The sequence below is a fragment of the Sinohyriopsis cumingii genome, chromosome 15 (assembly GCF_028554795.1).
Source record: "Sinohyriopsis cumingii isolate HCF-2022 chromosome 15, ASM2855479v2, whole genome shotgun sequence".
Taxonomy (NCBI): domain Eukaryota; kingdom Metazoa; phylum Mollusca; class Bivalvia; order Unionida; family Unionidae; genus Sinohyriopsis; species Sinohyriopsis cumingii.
In genome coordinates this window covers 7,335,861-7,357,348 of record NC_142975.1, presented here as the reverse complement: position 1 = coordinate 7,357,348, position 21,488 = coordinate 7,335,861, and the positions used below count along the sequence as shown (strand labels likewise).

General features: G+C 34.0%; 1 protein-coding gene across 6 annotated transcripts in view; it reads right to left on the bottom strand.

The window, feature by feature from the left end:
• LOC149781218 (agrin-like) overlaps positions 1 to 21,488 on the bottom strand; it is a 454,787-nt gene that overhangs the window by 118,548 nt on the left and 314,751 nt on the right. For 4 of the 6 annotated variants that reach the window (XM_089935296.1, XM_089935300.1, XM_089935301.1 and 1 more), the window contains exons 6-8: positions 17,807 to 18,025; positions 9,669 to 9,778; positions 2,941 to 3,043 (exon numbers count right to left, since the gene is read on the bottom strand). In XM_089935296.1, the coding sequence (XP_089791422.1) occupies positions 2,941 to 3,043; positions 9,669 to 9,778; positions 17,807 to 18,025 (432 nt within the window). The remainder of the gene's footprint in view (positions 1 to 2,940; positions 3,044 to 9,668; positions 9,779 to 17,806; positions 18,026 to 21,488) is intronic. The other 2 variants (XM_089935297.1, XM_089935298.1) reach the window with 2 other exon arrangements.

Below are 21,488 nucleotides of genomic sequence, written 5' to 3'. Positions count from 1 at the left end.
TATTTCCACTGTCTCCACTCCTGACAAAAATATTAACATTGTTTACAGTATCTCCTTAAAATCCTTCAGGCAATTAAAGACACAAAGACAAACTTTGTCATAGAAAGATGAATGGTTCAATGGGGAAAATGGCAACATGAAAGCATTGTTACTGACAGAGAGTTGAGTAGTCAGATGTGGTACAATGACAATATCCAACCTTTGTCATGGACAGAGAGATGAATGATTCATTGGGGGAAAATGGGGCCCCGAGTGGCCGAGTGGTCTAAAGCGCTCTCCGTTACGGATCATTGCCATCTCACCTCTGTCTGTGGTGGTTCAAGTCTAGGATTCAGCCAATGTGGGTATGTGAGAAAGCTTGCCAGTAGCTTCTCGTGGGTCGGTGGTTCTTTCTGGAGTTTCCCCGGGTTCTTCCTCCACCATAAATACTGGCCGCCATGTATAGCCTATCGTGTGCTGAAAAATGGCGTTAAGCCCCAAAACAACAACAACAACAACATTGGGAGAAAATGGCAATATCCAAAAACTGTCATAGAGAGATGAATGGTTCAATCAGGGAAAATGGCAATACCCAAACACTGTCATAGAGAGATAAATGGTTTGATGGAGGAAATGACAATATTAAAGCTTTGTTATTGACAGCAATGAGTAGTCAGATGTGGTACAATGACAATATCCCAACTTTGTCATGGACAGAGAGATGAATGATTCATTGGGGGAAAATGGCAATATCCAAGCATTGTCATGGACAGAGATGAATGGTTTAATGGGGGAAAATCGAAATATCCAAGCATTGTCATGGCCAGAGAGATGAATGGTTTAATGGGGGAAAATGGCAATATCCAAGCATTGTCATGGCCAGAGAGATGAATGGTTTAATGGGGGAAAATGGAAATATCCAAGCATTGTCATAGCCAGAGAGATGAATGGTTTAATGGGGGAAAATGGTAATATCTAAGCATTGTCATGGCGAGAGAGATGAATGGTTTAATGGGGAAAATGATAATATCCATGCATTGTCATGGCCAGAGAGATGAATGGTTTAATCGGGGAAAATGGCAACATCAAAGCGTTGTTATTAACAGAGAGATATGTAGTCAGATGTATTACAATGACAATATCCAACCTTTGTCATGGACAGAGAGATGAATGATTTATTGGGGAAAATGGCAATACCCAAAAGCTGTCATAGAGAGATGAATGGTTCGATGGAGGAAATGGCAATATTAAGCTTTGTTATTGACAGCGATGAGTAGTCAGATGTCGTACAATAACAATATCCCAACTTTGTCATGGACAGAGATATGAATGGTTTAATTGTGGAAAATGGCAATATCCAAGCACTGTCATGGACAGAGATGAATGGTTTAATGGGGAAAATGGTAATATCCAAGCATTGTCATGGAGAGATGAATAGTTTAATGGGGAAAAATGGAAATATCCAAGCATTGTCATAGCCAGAGAGATGAATGGTGTAATGGGGGGAAAATGGTACTATCCAAGCATTGTCATGACCAGAGAGATGAAAGGTTTAATGGGGAAAATGGTAATATCCAAGCATTGTCATGGCTATGGTTTAATGGGGGAAAATGGAAACATCCAAGCAATGTTATGGCCAGACAGATGAATGGTTTAATGGGAGAAAATGGTAATATCCAAGCATTGTCATGGCCTGAGAGATGAATGGTTTAATGGGGGAAAATGGTACTATCCAATCATTGTCATGGACAGGGAGATGAATGGTTTAATGGGGAAAATGGAAAAATCCAAGCATTGTCATGGCCTGAGAGATGAATGGTTTAATGGGGGAAAGTGGTACTATCCAATCATTGTCATGGACAGAGAGATGAATGGTTTAATGGGGAAAATGGAAATATCCAAGCATTGTCATGGCCAGAGAGATGAATGGTTTAATGGGGAAAATGGAAATATCCAAGCATTGTCATGGCCAGAGAGATCAATGGTTTAATGGGGAAAATGGAAATATCCAAGCATTGTCATGGCCAGAGAGATGAATGGTTTAATGGGGGAAAATGGTAATATCCAAGAATTGTTATGGCCAGAGACATGAATGGTTTAATGGGGGAAAATGGTAATATCCAAGCAATGTCATGGCCAGAGAGATCAATGGTTTAATGGGGGAAGATGGTAATATCCAAGCATTGTCATGGCAAGAAAGATGAATGGTTTAATGGGGGAAAATGGTAATATCCAAGAATTGTCATGGCCAGAGAGATGAATGGTTTAATGGGGGAAAATGGTAATATCCAAGCATTGTCATGGCAAGAAAGATGAATGGTTTAATGGGGGCAAATGGTAATATCCAAAAATTGTCATGGCCAGAGAGATGAATGGTGTAATGGGGGGAAAATGGTACTATCCAAGCATTGTCATGGCCTGAGAGATGAATGGTTTAATGGGGGAAAATGGTAATATCCAAGCAATGTCATGGCCAGAGAGATCAATGGTTTAATGGGGGGAAGATGGTAATATCCAAGCATTGTCATGGAGAGAGAGATGAATGGTTTAATAGGGGAAAAAGGTAATATCCAATCATTGTCATGGACAGAGAGATGAATGGTTTAATGGGGTAAAATGGTAATATCCAATCATTGTCATAGACAGAGAAATGAATGGTTTAATGGGGGAAAATGGTAATATCCAATCATTGTCATGGACAGAGAGACCAGTGGTGAAATGGGGGAAAATGGTAATATCCAATAACTGTCATTGAGACAGAGATGAATGGTTTAATGGGGGAAAAAGGTAATATCCAAGCATTGTCATGGCCAGAGAGATGAATGGTTTAATTGGGGGGAAATAGAAATACCCCTATTCTTGAGTGACACAGCTTAATGTTGTACCTCTCTCTGTATATATCGGCTGCAGGTGGACGCAATGAACATTCATGTAGCAGTACTGGTTATTCAATATACATACCACAAAGACCTTGGTACTCAATTTCAATGTTTCTTTTCTTCTCGCAGTTCTCCTGTTTCAATTTACACATGTTCAGGTATGACATGCCATCCTTCCCACACACCTGAAAGTTTCAAATTACTCCAACTTTAAAAATGATGAGAAAATCAGTGATATGAACTGTAGCAGAATGTCAAAGCTAACTAGATGTACATAGACATGCATATCCCATTCTTCAGAAACATTCCTTGGAACACACTTTTTTATGTGGCAAACAATACAAGTTCGCCTTCTCTAAAGACCTTCAAAGCAATGAAAGATCAGAATCAATCCTATACATTTATAAACACTCAGGTATATAAATGTAAATGTAATGATATAGTAATATAATAGGGTTGCATACATACTCAATGAACAGGCTGAATTCTTGAAGCTCCTCCTTTTTCAATGAGGAAGGCATTGTTAAGATAAAGGAATATCAATGTACAAACGTCTGTCATCTTGCTTGTATTCACCATGCATTAGTCACAAGTCTTCAATGTTATTTAAAGGTGTTAATATGTCAGACTTGAAAGCAAGGCAGTTTTTAGCATTAGGGTAGAGTGTTGATGCAATTTGTTTACTGGATGGTATGAAAAGTAGCTGTGATATCACAGCAGAAATATGAATCACCTACTGTGCCAGTGTGACATGTTATAATTCTTCATGAATTAAAGCTATCTCTGAAGGAAAACAGTATGATCATAAATACAGAAAAAATGAAAGCCCTTCTAGTCACAACACAACAAAAATGAGCAAGGCTAGACAGCGACAAACTCCAGGTTCTATTTCACAATGTGAGCCTTAATATGACCTCTCAAGATAGAATTCTTAGTGTATTCATAAATAACAATTTTACTTGGTCTATTCTTTATACTGGTCTACTGGTATGGAACAACATTTCCAGTGACATAAGGCAGGCTCCCAGCATTTCTTCTTTTCATAATCAATGTCTTAAATGGATGAAATCTTTAGAAAATTGAACAGTTCTAGCACAAAATATAACACCTGCTTTTCTGTCATTTTGTATCATTTTCATAGTTGAATTTTTCAATGCAGGACAATATTTTATGTTTTATATATGTTTATGTTTTCACAGATGCCTGTGCATGTGTTCCAGGCTTGATAATTTGAATTTTAAAATTATTTAATCATTTAGTGTCAAGTTAGATTCTTCACATCATGTTGTATAATATTGTATATATTGTACATAACAGATATAAGGCCTCAAGGTAGATTAGTTCCGTAAATGAGTTACCTTCTCTAAATAAAGTCTTTATTATTATTATTATTATTATTTTTATAGAAAATGGTGATCTCTGACAAGAGATATGAGTTACATTTCTTTTCATTAGGGTCAAGGGTCAGTCAACATTTAAAACTTGTCTGTAAAGGGTGGCATAGTTCTAGTTTCTAGGTCATGAAGAGTACACATATATTGCTTCTTTTGATCCCCTTTTCACCACAGGCCTCTCATGTAAGCTGACTGTCTTTCAATTTCAGCATGTTGAACAAAAGGCCAATCCCGATATTGGATTTGAAGCATGAACAAGATGTTTTCAAGCCTAATTTATAAAAGCTGGCAGACCAAGAATCAGTCCTTGGTTTTACAATCATATTGTTATGTTTAGGCTCTTATAAAACATAACAAGAAAAGAGTGAAGACAACAAGCTTTGTAAAATTTAAAAATAATTTCCCTAGAAAAACAAGGTAAAAATGAAAAAATTAACTTATGGTTTTATGAATCATATCCAAAAATAATCCAAGAATTAAAAAATAGAAAAAGTCCTAGTAATGAAAAGTCCTAATGAAAATGAGTTCTTATCATGATGAAATCCAAAATGGAAGGCAATGATGTATGCTGTGGCCAGTGTTGTACTGATGTGTCAACAATTCTTTGTTGAATCACAGAAAATAATATTCCAGTGTTTGAATTCTTTGTAAATTTTGATAACTGTCCTTGTCCAAGAATTAATTTAAAGTATTTCCAGGGAAAAATAATCTCTTGGAATCCAAATAATTTTTTGAAAACAAAATAATTATCCAAACAAATCTGGTCACAACATAAAACACTTAGACTTCTCTTGTGTGAAGGCACAGAATGACTATTCTTTCTCAAAACATCAATATCAAGTCTTAGCAAGATGCAAAACAGATGCCCAGAAGTGAGTCAGTCTACTGGAAAACCTAACTAATACATGTTATTTGTCAAATATTCCAAGTATGGCCTCAAATTCACTCTATGAATCTTACTGTGAGAAAGAATTTTAAATTTTTTTAAAAAGTTGTTTTCTTCAACTCTTGCTAATTCTGAATCAAAGTCAGGAACATTGCCAGCATTAGATACAAAGGTTTTATTATTAGTGTTTACGAAAAACAGTCAGATCAAACTGAACTGAATTTCTGGAAAATGTCAAATCCAGTAAATAAAATTACATTACAACAGCATATAATGGAATGAAAAAAATTAAAACTAACAAACAAACAATTAAATTAAATCAAATATGAATTAAATCAAATATGTATAACAATACACAATATATCAATCAGTGCCAAAAAGAAACAACTCAGTGATTTTTTAAAGTCAGTAATGATGTAATTAATAGGATGGGACAAGATCGTGTGTGGAACATGAATTTGGCAAAGAACATTTTACGATTCTGCTTAATAGTGTTCATGAAACAGTTTTTATAACATAATGACATTGACAATAATAATGACAATGACAATGACAATAATAATAATAATAATAATAATAATAATAATAATAATAAAGATATTCAGTGCATGATATCTGTTAAAAAACAATTCTGACATGTTACCTTGTGTATCCATAGTTACATCTACCCAAACTGATAGACTGTGGGAGCAGATGAATCCCAACAATGTTACATTGGGGACAAGTTTCCATTCATTCCTGTGATATGGCATGGAGATGGATAAATCTCACAATCTCAATCCTTAGGTTAACTTTTTAGATGACAATAAAGTTACACCACTCTCTCGATAACTCACAAACCTGCTTATAATGCGGGTTCTGGAATGGCTCCCATTTTTTAAACCAGAAAATACCCTAAAACTGATCCCTATTTGTTGAACTTGAAGAAAATCACAATCACAATTGGTAACGGAAACTTTGATGTTTTGCTCGTTTTATTGTCGAAAACGGTAGATAGGACCTGGAAATTTTAATCAACATTTGAAAATATCAAATTTATAAATAGGTCATAAAATATTTTACATTTTCTTTTTAAATGACATTCCTAAGTACACTGCAATTAATGATAAGTAAGGAAATTTTGGTCAATGAAAATGTCACACTGAGCGGAAGCAGTACTTTAATAAATACAAATTAAATAATTTTTTATCAGTTGAAATTTGTGTCCTAGTTCTATCTTTTAGTTCCTTTTAAGTGTAATCATCATAAAGGCAAGGTGTTCTCTTGTAATTAAATGTAAAATGCCTCAATCTGCCATAACATCTATATCCGCGGGTGTTTTGATAACTGACTTCCGGAAGTATTTGTTGTATTGTTGCATTGAATTGAAAGCTGGCTTCCTTTGTATTACCATGTTAATTATGTTTTTTGAATGAAATAAAGGAGGTGGAATGAAAAGTAAGTTAAAAGGCACAAAAATCCTACAAACTTTAAATCTAGTGGCCTTGGTCAGATGTCGGGTGAACTCACTTCATATTTGATCAATCAAACACTTATAAATATTATTGTACATGTAACATAGACTACCTTAAATTAAAGTAGTCTTTCATAAACTGTGATCAAAGATAACAAGGCAGCCAAGCAAATGAATACTTCATAAAATAAAGAGCATGATTTTACAGATACGGACCATCGTGGGCAAGCGAGTTTCAAAGAATACTTGAACTGGCACTAAAGTATGATAAGAAGTTTCATTATTACTTCCAATGAAATCATGAGATCGATATTGTTGCGTTTTTTGATAAAAAGGAATCTTGTTTGATGGTGTCTCAACAATTAGTCTAGTTCCCTGCTCTATGGACTTCCAATTTGGCAGGATAATAGTAAACACCAGTTGGAATGATCTTTCATATCTTGGACATCTTAAAATAAATATTATTAAGACAGAAGAATAAATAACTTCATTAGAGTAAGCATGTTATTAAATATTATCAACATAATTGTAAAATGAGGATTCAGTCAATAAACCAGTTCCCTAATGCCGCTCCCCCACCCATGGTTTTCTCGATGTCAAGGTGATTTTTTTTCTCAATTTTTGGAGGTCCCTTGATAACTCACGCCTCGCTAATAGTGCAGTCTATGTTTGTGGACCCTGTTGTGCACAAGTTATCAAGGGAGCAGTGTATTATGCTCAGATTGTTTTCCTTTTGATATTTTTTATAATTATATTAGAATTGATAGACTTGTGATGCCCAATCAATGTTTGCATAAAATGACCAAATGACCAAATGTGCAAGTGCCTGTAGTTTTTGAGTAAACCTGGAATCTAATAAGGATCATTTTAGTCTGCATTTTCCATACAATGCACAAATTCTTAGAACTCAGCATAAATAAATTCAGATAACTGCACACATACCCTTTTTGTCAAACTTTTCTTGTCCTCTTCAAGAGATATGTATATGTAGATATATACAAGGGAAGGGTCTATTTGCATCTAATGTTAAATGGCAATTTAGCAAAGCTAAAAGTAGAGCTAAGTTTAAAAATGCCTGTACTCCCATTTAGACCAAGATGTTAAACCCTACTGGCTGTAGAGTATATAATTGGTACATGATATCCAATAAAGTTCTGTAGAGTATATAATTGGTACATGTTATCCGGTAAAGTTCTGTAGAGTATATCCAATAAAGTTCTGTAGAGTATCTAATTGGTACATGATATCCAGCAAAGTTCTGTAGAGTATCTAATTGGTACATGATATCCAGCAAAGTTCTGTAGAGTATCTAATTGGTACATGATATCCAGTAAAGTTCTGTAGAGTATCTAATTGGTACATGATATCCAGTAAAGTTCTGTAGAGTATCTAATTGGTACATGATATCCAGTAAAGTTCTGTAGAGAATATAATTGGTACATGATATCCAGCAAAGTTCTGTAGAGTATATAATTGGTACATGATATCCAGCAAAGTTCTGTAGAGTATCTAATTGGTACATGATATCCAGCAAAGTCCTGTAGAGTATATAATTGGTGCATGATATCCAGTAAAGTTCTGTAGAGTATGTAATTGGTCCATGATATCCAATAAAGTTCTATAGAGTATATAATTGGTACATGATATCCAGTAAAGTTCTGTAGAGAATATAATTGGTACATTATATCCAGTAAAGTTCTGTAGAGTATCTAATTGATACATGATATCCAGTAAAGTTATGTAGAGTATGCAATTGGTACATGATATCCAGTAAAGTTCTGTAGAGTATATAATTGGTGCATGATATCCAGTAAAGTTCTCTAGAGAATATAATTGGTACATGATATCCAGTAAAGTTTTCTACCTAAAAATAGCGCTACTGGAGAGCTCTGGATCAGATTTAATAATTTCTATTATCAGATATTAACGCAATCTTTGTTGTGGTCAGATAAATAAAATGCTTAGACACCAGGGCATCTTTATGATTACGGATATCCTTCTCTTATTCTTTTAGTCTCACCTACATATTTGTGTTCCAGGCACTGATGAAAATTAGTGACTCTTGTGTGTAGATTAATTTCTAATCCTCAAGCATTTTCCCCCTTTAAGGCTACACTCTTGGAGGTAGTCAGACATCATTTTTAGTTACATGTATTTGGAATGAAATTTTCTCACTTTTTTATAAAGTGGAATTGATTGGGATAGCAGTAGCAAACATTCACTTTGGGCATTCTCTAACTGGTTCTTCCATTTTTGCAGGAAGTTGTGGGTTTGAACCCAGGCAGTCATACCAAAGACTAATAAAAATGGTACTAGCAGCTGCCTTGCTTGGCTCTTAGCATTTAAAGAGGTTAGTGTTAGGACTGGTTATTCTGGTGTCATAATAACATGACTGGGACATGATGCTATATGTCTGCAGCATGATGCCCCATTGCTAGACATCACTATAAACTGCCACACTGCAGACATCATAGTGATATGACTGAAATATTGTCAAAGCTACATACAAAATCCTAATCAGACATACACACACCACACACACACCCTTCTCCTGAGGCGTCTTAGTCACCCCCTGTCTCGACTGGTTTTGTTACTGTTGTAACTCATGAGAGGGAATAATATGGGTTGATTTGTTTGTTCAACTGTTGAACAAATGATTCAACTCATCCAAGCAGTTAATATCTTCCTTAAAACTATAACTATTTTATGTATCCATACATTATATATCTTCCCCTCCTCAACACCCAACCATAATTATATAGAATTGACTCCAGGGTCATATTCCAAAACTTGTCCTTAAGCTATGACCATATATTTATAAATCTGGTTAAAAAAATATTCAACAATGTCCATGTGATTCCTACTTGTTTATATTATTGAAATCTGACCCCCTCCCTACAACCCCCAGGAATAAGATCCTAAAACCATGCTCTTCAAAGAGATAGTTGATACACAGCAAATCCGATGAAAACATTCGATGAATTTCCAGCGAGTAGTTAATGGTTATAGATAGACGGAGGTCATGACAATAACCTCTGTTAATGTGTAGGTATGATATAAATATTGACAGAGTTTACCGGATCATATTCCTCTGTGCATGCTGGACATTCGCACACAGGCTGACCTGTACGAACCACACATTCTTCTCCAGTATCACATAGCACAGTCTTACAAAGGATATTGGTCTCTGGAATAACAGAACAAAATCTACAGCTCAGTGAAGTTATCAAAACTTTGCTTTAAATATAATCTTCCTTCACATTTGTTACATCTATACAGATTTATCTGCAATGTTTAAATACCTTAATCCAGGTAAAACAGTTGCATGATTTCACTCCCATTGCAACAATCTTTTTAAATGCAAAAATTAAAAACATTATTCAAAATATTTAATGAGAATATAGGAATTCTAAGTGGTTTACTAAGTTCAACCAGTTGGTTACATGGACACTAGGATAAAAAAATATTAATTCTGATCATGTTGCCATGATTAATTGTTTTTAAAAAAATCAATTACTTTTAACTTGTAGCTTACTAGTTATCAAATGTTCAAGCAGTAATTATCAGTATAAACACAAATGTAATCCTTGATAGAAAACTAAAGTGTTACAGGTATTTGAAATGGACAGCATTTACATCAGTTAAATCTTTCAAGTATTTGAAATGGACAGTGTTGGCATCATTGAATTGGACTGCATTATTTTTTTTCAAGTTTAGACCATAACACACAATGCTATAATGAAGTGAAACATATTTTGAATACTGAAACAATCTGAAATGAACCAAATGTACTACTTATTATTAGTATCACTTATCCAAACGTGTACAGTTCCAAAACATACCATGTCTCATAGTGGCCTGTCTGACTTAGCACAATGTTTATTCAGGCCAACAAAACATGGCTTGCAGCCCACAGCATGTCTCATTTAAACTTTATTTCACATGACAGCATGGCACATTACAATATGTCCCACTAAGCCTATAAATCACACATGTTTTATTCAGGACTATATCACATATCATGTCTTATTTAGGCCTTATTTCACATGACAGCATGTCTTACATAGATTAATATCACATTACAACATGTCCCATTAAGCCTAGAAATCACACCACATGTTTTGTTCAGGCCTATATTATTTAGGCCTAAAACACATAGCATATCTTATTCAGGTCTATATCACATAGCATGTCTTATTCAGGCTGATATAACAGAGCATGTCTTATTCATACCTATATCACAGAGCATGTCTTATTCATACCTATATCACTGAGCATGTCTTATTCAGGCCTATATCACAGAGCATGTCAATATTCAGGCCTATATCACAGAGCATGTCTTATTCATACCTATATCACAGAGCATGTCTTATTCAGGCCAATATCAAAGAGCATGTCTTATTCAGGCCTATATCACAGAGCATGTCTTATTCAGGCCTATATCACAGAGCATGTCTGATTCAAGCCTATATCACAGAGCATGTCTGATTCAGGCCTATATCACAGAGCATGTCTTATTCAGGCCTATATAACAGAGCATGTCTTATTCAGGCCTATATCACAGAGTATGTCTGATTCAGGCCTATATCACAGAGCATGTCTTATTCAGGCCTATATAACAGAGCATGTCTTATTCAGGCCTATATCACAGAGTATGTCTGATTCAGGCCTATATCACAGAGCATGTCTTATTCAAGCCGATATCACAGAGCATGTCTTATTCAGGCCGATATCACAGAGCATGTCTTATTCAGGCCGATATCACAGAGCATGTCTTATTCCTACCTATATCACAGAGCATGTCTTATTCAGGCCGATATCACAGAGCATGTCTGATTCAGGCCTATATCACAAAGCATGTCTAAGTCAGGCCTATATCACAGAGCATGTCTTATTCAGGCCTATATAACAGAGCATGTCTTATTCAGGCCGATATCACAGAGCATGTCTTATTCAAGCCGATATCACAGAGCATGTCTTATTCAGGCCGATATCACAGAGCATGTGTTATTCAGGCCGATATCACAGAGCATGTCTTATTCATACCTATATCACAGAGCATGTCTTATTCAGGCCAATATCACAGAGCATGTCTGATTCAGACCTATATCACAAAGCATGTCTAATTCAGGCCTATATCACAGAGCATGTCTTATACAGGCCTATATAACAGAGCATGTCTTATTCAGGCCTATATCACAGAGCATGTCTTATTCAGGCCCATATCACATAGCACGTCTTATTCACACCTATATCACAGAGCATGTCTTATTCAGGCCGATATCACAGAGCATGTCTGATTCAGGCCTATATCACAAAACATGTCTAATTCAGGCCTATATCACAGAGCATGTCTTATTCAGGCCGATATCACAGAGCATATCTGATTAAGGCCTATATCACAAAGCATGTCTAATTCAGGCCTATATCACAGAGCATGTCTTATTCAGGCCTATATAACAGAGCATGTCTTATTCATACCTGTATCACAGAGCATGTCTTATTCAGGCCGATATCACATAGCACGTCTTATTCGCACCTATATCACAGAGCATGTCTTATTCAGGCCGATATCACAGAGCATGTCTGATTCAGGCCTATATCACAAAACATGTCTAATTCAGGCCTATATCACAGAGCATGTTGTATTCAGGCCTATATAACAGAGTATGTCTTATTCAGGCCTATATCACAGAGCATGTCTGATTCAGGCCTATATCACAGAGCATGTCTTATTCAGGCCTATATAACAGAGCATGTCTTATTCAGGCCTATATCACAGAGCATGTCTTATTCAGGCCGATATCACAGAGCATGTCTTATTCAGGCCTATATCACAGAGCATGTCTCATTCAGGCCTATATAACAGAGCATGTCTTATTCAGGCCTTTATCACAGAGCATGTCTGATTCAGGCCAATATCACAGAGCATGTCTGATTCAGGCCTATATCACAGAGCATGTCTTATTCAGGCCGATATCACAGAGCATGTCTTATTCAGGCCGATATCACAGAGCATGTCTTATTCAGGCCGATATCACAGAGCATGTCTTATTCATACCTATATCACAGAGCATGTCTTATTCAGGCCGATATCACAGAGCATGTCTGATTCAGGCCTATATCACAAAGCATGTCTGATTCAGGCCTATATTACAGAGCATGTCTGATTCATGCCTATATCACAGAGCATGTCTTATTCAGGCCTATATCACAGAGCATGTCTTTATTCATACCTATATCACAAAGCATATCTGATTCAGGCCTATATCACAGAGCATGTCTGATTCAGGCCTATATTACAGAGCATGTCTGATTCAGGCCTATATCATAGAGCATGTCTTATTCAGGCATATATCACAGAGCATGTTTTATTCAGACCTATATCACAGAGCATGTCTGGTTCAGGCCTATATCACATAAAATCATGTCTCCTTAAAGGCCCAAGATAGCAGAGTTATCTAAAGTGCTTGCCTTTACCAATCACTGCTGTCTCACCTCTGTCGACATGAGTTTGAGTTTCAGGCTCAACTAATATAGTTATGTGAGAAAGCTTTCATTTAGCTTCCAATGGGTTGGTGGTTCTTATCAAATATACTGGCTGCCATTTATAGCCTATCATGTGCTAAAAGCAAATGACATTAAACCCAAAACAATAATGTCTCACTTGTCCTAAATCATAAAGCATATTTTATCATGGTCTATATTACATAATAACATTACTCACTTGGGTATAAAGCACATAACAGCATTTCTCACTTTGGTCTATATTACATAATATCATGTCTTATTAGGCATACATCACACCGCAAGTCTTATTTAGGTCTATACCACACATAATGTCTCATTTAAGCCAATAGCATATAGAATGTTTCACTGATACTGATATTACATAATATCATGTCTCAATAATAATAATAATAATAATAATAATAATAATAATAATAATAATAATGAGGACTTTGTAAAGTGCCTCATCTTTAGAAGCTATAAACGCTTTACAACATTAGACAACACCTATAACACAAAAAACATATAATGATATGATTACAAAAATACAAACACCATGAATTTAAAAAAACATATAAAACATGGTGAAAATATTTAAGGTAGGAAACATTATTAGGTATTTAAGTTTGCTCTTGTAGTTGAAATAAGTGAGCTTTTAGAGCACTCTTGAATGGGATCACTGTGTCTTTGTGTCTAAGTTCAGTGGGCAATTCATTCCAATAGACCTACATCAAAAAGCATGTTTCATTAGACTACATTAAATAGAATGTCATCTTTAGATCAATATCACATAAAAGCATTTCCCATTTAGATCAATATCACATGTTAGCATATCATGTAGGACTGTATCATTATTTTGGTCTGTATCATATAACAGCATGTCTCATTTTGGTCCGTATCAGATAACAGCATGCCTCATTTTGGTCTGTACCATATAACAGCATGTCTCATTTTGGTCTGTATCATATAATAGCATGTCTCATTTTGGTCTGTATAATATAATAGCATGTCTCATTTTGGTCTGTATCATATAACAGCATGTCTTATTTTGGTCTGTATCATATAACAGCATGTCTCATTTTGGTCCGTATCATATAACAGCATGTCTCATTTTGGTCCGTATCATATAATAGCATGTCTCATTTTGGTCTGTATAATATAATAGCATGTCTCATTTCGGTCTGTATCATATAACAGCATGTCTAATTTTGGTCTGTATCATATAATAGCATGTCTCATTTTGGTCTGTATAATATAATAGCATGTCTCATTTTGGTCTGTATCATATAATAGCATGTCTCATTTTGGTCTGTATAATATAATAGCATGTCTCATTTTGGTCTGTATAATATAATAGCATGTCTCATTTTGGTCTGTATCATATAATAGCATGTCTTATTTTGGTCTGTATCATATAACATCATGTCTCATTTTGGTCTGTATAATATAATAGCATGTCTCATTTTGGTCTGTATCATATAATAGCATGTCTCATTTTGGTCTGTATCATATAATAGCATGTCTCATTTTGGTCTGTATCATATAACAGCATGTCTCATTTTGGTCTGTATCATATAATAGCATGTCTCATTTTGGTCCGTATCATATAATAGCATGTCTCATTTTGGTCTGTATCATATAATAGCATGTCTCATTTTGGTCTGTATCATATAATAGCATGTCTCATTTTGGTCTGTATCATATAACAGCATGTCTCATTTTGGTCTGTATCATATAACAGCATGTCTCATTTTGGTCCGTATCATATAACAGCATGTCTAATTTTGGTCTGTATCATATAACAGCATGTCTCATTTTGGTCTGTATCATATAATAGCATGTCTCATTTTGGTCTGTATCATATAATAGCATGTCTCATTTTGGTCTGTATAATATAATAGCATGTCTCATTTTGGTCTGTATCATATAACAGTATGTCACATTTTGGTCTGTATAATATAATAGCATGTCTCATTTTGGTCTGTATCATATAACAGCATGTCTAATTTTGGTCTGTATCATATAACAACATGTCTAATTTTGGTCTGTATAATATAATAGCATGTCTCATTTTGGTTTGTATAATATAATAGCATGTCTCATTTTGGTCTGTATCATATAATAGCATGTCTCATTTTGGTCTGTATCATATAACAGTATGTCTCATTTTGGTCTGTATCATATAACAGCATGTCTCATTTTGGTCTGTATCATATAATAGCATGTCTCATTTCGGTCTGTATCATATAACAGCATGTCTAATTTTGGTCTGTATCATATAATAGCATGTCTCATTTTGGTCTGTATAATATAATAGCATGTCTCATTTTGGTCTGTATAATATAATAGCATGTCTCATTTTGGTCTGTATCATATAACAGCATGTCTCATTTTGGTCTGTATCATATAATAGCATGTCTCATTTTGGTCTGTATCATATAACAGCATGTCTCATTTTGGTCTGTATCATATAATAGCATGTCTCATTTTGGTCTGTATCATATAACATCATGTCTCATTTTGGTCTGTATCATATAACAGCATGTCTCATTTTGGTCTGTATCATATAATAGCATGTCTCATTTTGGTCTGTATAATATAATCACTCAATACTCTAGATGTCAACATTCAAGATGTCAATACACTAGTTGTTAACATTCTAGATGTCAATAAAACTAATTGCCAACATTCTAGATGTCAATGCCCTAGATTTCAACATTCTAAATTTCAATACTCTATATATAAATATTCTAGATGTCAATGCTTTAGATGTCAACATTTTATATGTCAACATTCTAGATACCAATACTCTAGATGTCAACATTCTAGATACCAATACTCTAGATGTCAACATTCTAGATACCAATACTCTAGATGTCAACATTCTAGATACCAATACTCTAGATGTCAACATTCTTGATGTCAATGCTCTCTAAATGTCAATACTCTATAGATCAATATTCTAGATATCAATACTCTTGATGTCAACATTCTAGACATCAATGCTCTATATATCAACATTCTAGATGTCAGTACTCTATATGTCAACATTCTATACGTCAATACTCTAGATGGCAATACTCTAGATGTCAACATTCTGTATGTCAATGCTCTAGATGTCAACATTGTATATGTCAATACTATAGATGTCAATATTCTAGATCTCAAAATTCTAGATATCAGTACTATATATATCAACAGTCTATATCTCATTGGTCTAGATGTCAGTACTCTAGATATCAACATTCTATATGTGAATACTCTAGATGTCAACATTTTATACATACATACTATAGATGTCAACATTCTAGATGTCAATGCTCTCTAAATGTCAATATTCTATAAATTAACATTCTAAATATCAATACTCTAGATGTCAATGCTCTAGATGTCAATAGTTTAAATATCAATGCTCTAGATGTCAACATTATAGATGTCAATACTCTAGATGTCAACATTATATATGTCATTACCCTAAATGTCAATGCCCTAGATGTTAACATTCTGTATGTAAATACTCTAGATGTCAACATTGTATATGTCAATACTATAGATGTCAATATTATAGATCTCATCATTCTAGATATCATTACTATATATATACCAGAATGTATCAACATTCTAGATGTCAGTACACTAGATGTCAAAATTCTAGATGTCAGTACTCTAGATGTCAACATTATAGATGTCAATGCTCTAGATGTCAACATTCTTGATGTCAGTACTCAAGATGTCAACATTATATATCTGAATACTCTAGATGTCAACATTTTATATGTCAATACTGTAGATGTCAATTCTCTAATCTCAACATTGTAGATAGCAATATTATATAAATGAACATTCTAGATGTCAATGCTGTAGATGTCAACATTCTAGATGTCAGTACTCTAGATTTCAACATTTGTGATATCAATACTATATATATATCAACATTCTAGATGTCAACATTCTGTGTCAATACTATGTCATTACTCTAGATGTCAACATTTTATATGTCAATACTATATTATCAATACTCTAGATGTCAACATTCTAGATATCAATACTATATAAATCAACATTCTAGATGTCAATGCTCTAGATGTCAACATTCTAGATGTCAGTACTTTAGATCTCAACATTCTAGATATCAATACTATACAAATCAACATTCTAGATGTCATTACTCTAGATGTCAACATTCTAGATGTCAGTACTCTAGATCTCACATTCTAGATATCAATACTATATATGTCAACATTCTGGATGTCAATGCTCTAGATGTCAACAGTCTAGATGCCAGTATTCTAAATCTCAACATTCTAGAGATCAATACTCTAGATGTCAACAGTCTAGATATAAAAATTCTAGGTATCAGTACTCTAGATGTGAGTTATCTAGATATCAATATTCTAGATGTACCAATCCAAAATCATATAAATTGCAATTTGTTTGACTCCCATTCACAATGTACAACTACTAACTCTTTAGAAGGTGTCAAGGAGGACTACATAAAAAATGCAACTGTGTATTTAGGTTTTGTTTGAAATTCAGACAAAAACACTTGTTGCTGTAGCATATGAATATATCTAGGCCTTATCAAACTCATTATTACTGCCATCATGGAACAAAACCCATACATGGCTCTGTGTCTTTATCATTCTGCTTTAATGTATGAAACTCATCATCACAATAATTTATCTCATTATTGTCATATACCTACCACATTTACCACTGTGAACAATGTTTATCTCAACATCATGTTCACAGGCATATTTCCGCAACTCGCACTCATTTTCATAAGTCTGACCATTGCTCCCACAGACTGGTCTCTTAATCTGTTCACATGGCACTGGACACATGCAGACAGCCTGGCCTTTTCGGTCAATTGTGCAGTCCCGGTTAGGCCCACAATCCAGTGCCTCACATAGATTGTCCTCTGCTAATATAACATCTACTGAGATTTAATGGTGGATGGTAATTGCAAATGAAAATTCATGTGGTTTGTATTATGTATCAATCATACACAAGTCAAAAACCTGTTCACAACTTCCAAGTTAATCTAAACAACAATTTAATGCTGACAAAATTCAAATTCCACATAATTTATACAAGAAGCATGATGGTAAATTGATCTCTGTAACACTCTAGAAAATTCTGTTAACTCTCATAATAAACAAAGATTCAAATAACAAAGGCTCTGTAAGAATGCAACAAAAATGTTCACTGAAGTCTGAATTCTTCCCAAGCATTTTATTAATTCTTACAAAAATTTCTGTAGTTCTCAGAAACTCAGAATGTAATCCTAATCTCAGAAACTCAGAATGTAATCCTAAATAATCATAAACAACTTGGTACAGTATTTGGAAACAATAAAACAAAAAAAGACTCCAGGAATTAATGATAATATGTAGCATGTTAATCAAGTCGAGAATTATTGAAAAAATAGTCAATTACAGCTGTAAAAGATCAAACTGAATGAGATAAGGTAAGAAAAAAAATGAACATTTTTATACATACTGCTTATATACAAAAATCAAGCCATGCATGGACTAGCATATTTAAATTATGAAATATTCAAACTGTTGAATTACTGACAGCAGACAAAAGAAGCACCACACTGTCTGTATAAAACCCAACAAATAGAGACAATAATGATTGTGCAACATGACACTCATGCTATACATTTGTAATCATTACATTTAACTCATCCAAGATTTATAATCATGGTTCCCAGAAAGAATCACCTCAAATGACACTACATGCTCAGCACTGTCTGACTAATATAACATACTGCTAAATTGGATTCTTGTTTTCTTTTCTTTGGTCTGTTAATATTGTTGTTAATCAAAAGTTGATGTATGTCTGTCTATACTGAACTGTAGAAAAATACCATTTAATTTCTCTCATAACAATATACTAAAATCATATACCTTTATTCATTTTGTATGCAAGACAAGGATTGTTGTAAAATAAAATCACATACTTTTTTCCAATTTATACGCAAGGCAGAGATTTGTCAGTGATGAATTGAAATGAGACTGAGTCAGTCACTGGGGATTTGGAATGCACTTTTGTTTAATTATCTGCTAGTTTGAAATATTAGAGTTTCAAAAACAACCAGCCCCCTTGGTAGTTTTATGACAATTCCTGTGATTTTGCTTATAATGTCATTTATACAACTGTTTATATACGAACGATGGTCTAGTTTGTACAAATACTTACTATAATACCCTGAATAGAATTGGACCAGTCTAGTTTGTGCAAATACTTACTATAATACCCTGAATAGAATTGGACCAGTCTAGTTTGTACAAATACTTACTATAATACCCTGAATAGAATTGGACAAGTCTAGTTTGTGCAAATACAGTGCAACCCTGCTATAATGCAAATTTGGATACAATGCGGTCATGGCATGGCTCCTGAAATTTCCTACATTCATTTGCACATGAAAAAATACTTTTTGTTCAAAGTACATTTAATTTATTATCATTATGGGGAAGAGATCATGTATGAATTCGAATTTAATATGATTGTGGCGTAGTTCCTGAAATTTTAAATACATGTACATGTATTTTTCTCGTACCTGGAAAAATACTTTTTTTACAGTACAAGAAATAGTGTGTAAAACATTTATTATCATTTTGGGGAAGAGTTCGAGTACAAATTCAAATATAATATGATAGTGGCTTGGCTTTTGAAATTTAACAACTTCACTAGGTTCTTGAAGTGTTATGCCAAAATAAACATTATCGGAAATGTTACTTTTTACTGATCCATGACTAAAGCCAGTAAGTCATCTTTGTGATTTTCTTCAATTAATTCTGTATACAATCATTGCTCAAACAATAACCGATATGTGTTTCTTCTTTAACTGCATAACAAACAAGCAGCAGACAATGCGGTGGTTGATAAAAGAGCCTCACAATTTAATAAACATTAAAAAACTAAAGCGGCCAACATGTCTGCTTAGCTTGGCAGTGTTGTTAAATGCAATCAGTTGACCAGTAAATACTGTCCACTTTATTAGTTGGAAATTGAAAGGGTATGAAATTGTACATGCGGTCAGCTTAATTTTTATATATAAAAGTGACTTGTGGCAATTGTAGGCCTACTGCACTTAGTTCTCAGATTTTACATGGGTATGGGGTTTGTTTATGAACTTGTTATTAATTTCATATTTTTGATAAAAATATTTTACTATTATGGAAAAGCAAGTTCACAAACGCAAGTTGTTCTCTTCACTTTTGCAAAGATTAGTATAGTAGTTTTCACATATTTCTTTCGATATTCACAAAACCTGAAGTAAAAGTAATATGCACACTGAAAGCATGTGTTGATTGGTAATTATTCTTGTTGTAGTTGTTCAAATGAATAGGCATACAAGCATTAATTATTGAAAATTTGCAACGGATAAATGCACATGGAAACGCATATGAGAAAATTTTAGCAGTATGAAATTTCTACAGACGCAGTTCATAGACCCTGGAAAGTAATAAACCATACACATGCTTTGTCTTTCTTAACCTAATTTTTGCTGTTAATTTTTCCCATTGAATTCAGATACATAATGGTGTGTGACAAAATTATTGAATAGTTTAAATATGTATGCAATTTTTGCACTGGAATTACATATTTTATGGATTAATTTCAAGCCCCGATGGTAAGTAAATGGTGTTGATACTCTGTTCGTGCTATATATTAGATGTTGAATTCAGACACAATGATCTGGGGAAAAAATAATGAATATTGTAAATCTGTGTACAATTTTTCAATGGAATTACATACATTATAGATGAGCTGAATGCCACGATGATATGATAGTAAACGGTGTTGATACCCTATTTATCATCAATATTAGACATGAATACATGTATATGTACCAATGAGCCGTTCTCTGAAAAAAGTAAAATACTGTAAAACTCCGCATTAACGTGACCCTGATATTAACATGATCCAATTTTTTTGGACCCCAATTATCGTGTTATAGCAGGATTCCACTGTACTTACTATAATACCCTATATAGAATGGGAACCAGTCTAGTTTGTACAAATATGTACTGTAATACCCTGAATAGAATTGGAATCAGTCTAGTTTGTACAAATACGTACTGTAATACCCTGAATAGAATTGGAATCAATTTAGTTTGTACAAATACGTACTGTAATACCCTGAATAGAATTGGAATCAGTCTAGTTTGTACAAATACGTACTGTAATACCCTGAATAGAATTGGAATCAGTCTAGTTTGTACAAATACGTACTGTAATACCCTGAATAGAATTGGAATCAGTCTAGTTTGTACAAATACGTACTGTAATACCCTGAATAGAATTGGAATCAGTCTAGTTTGTACAAATATTTACTATAATACCCTGAACAGAAATGGAATTCTCACGAT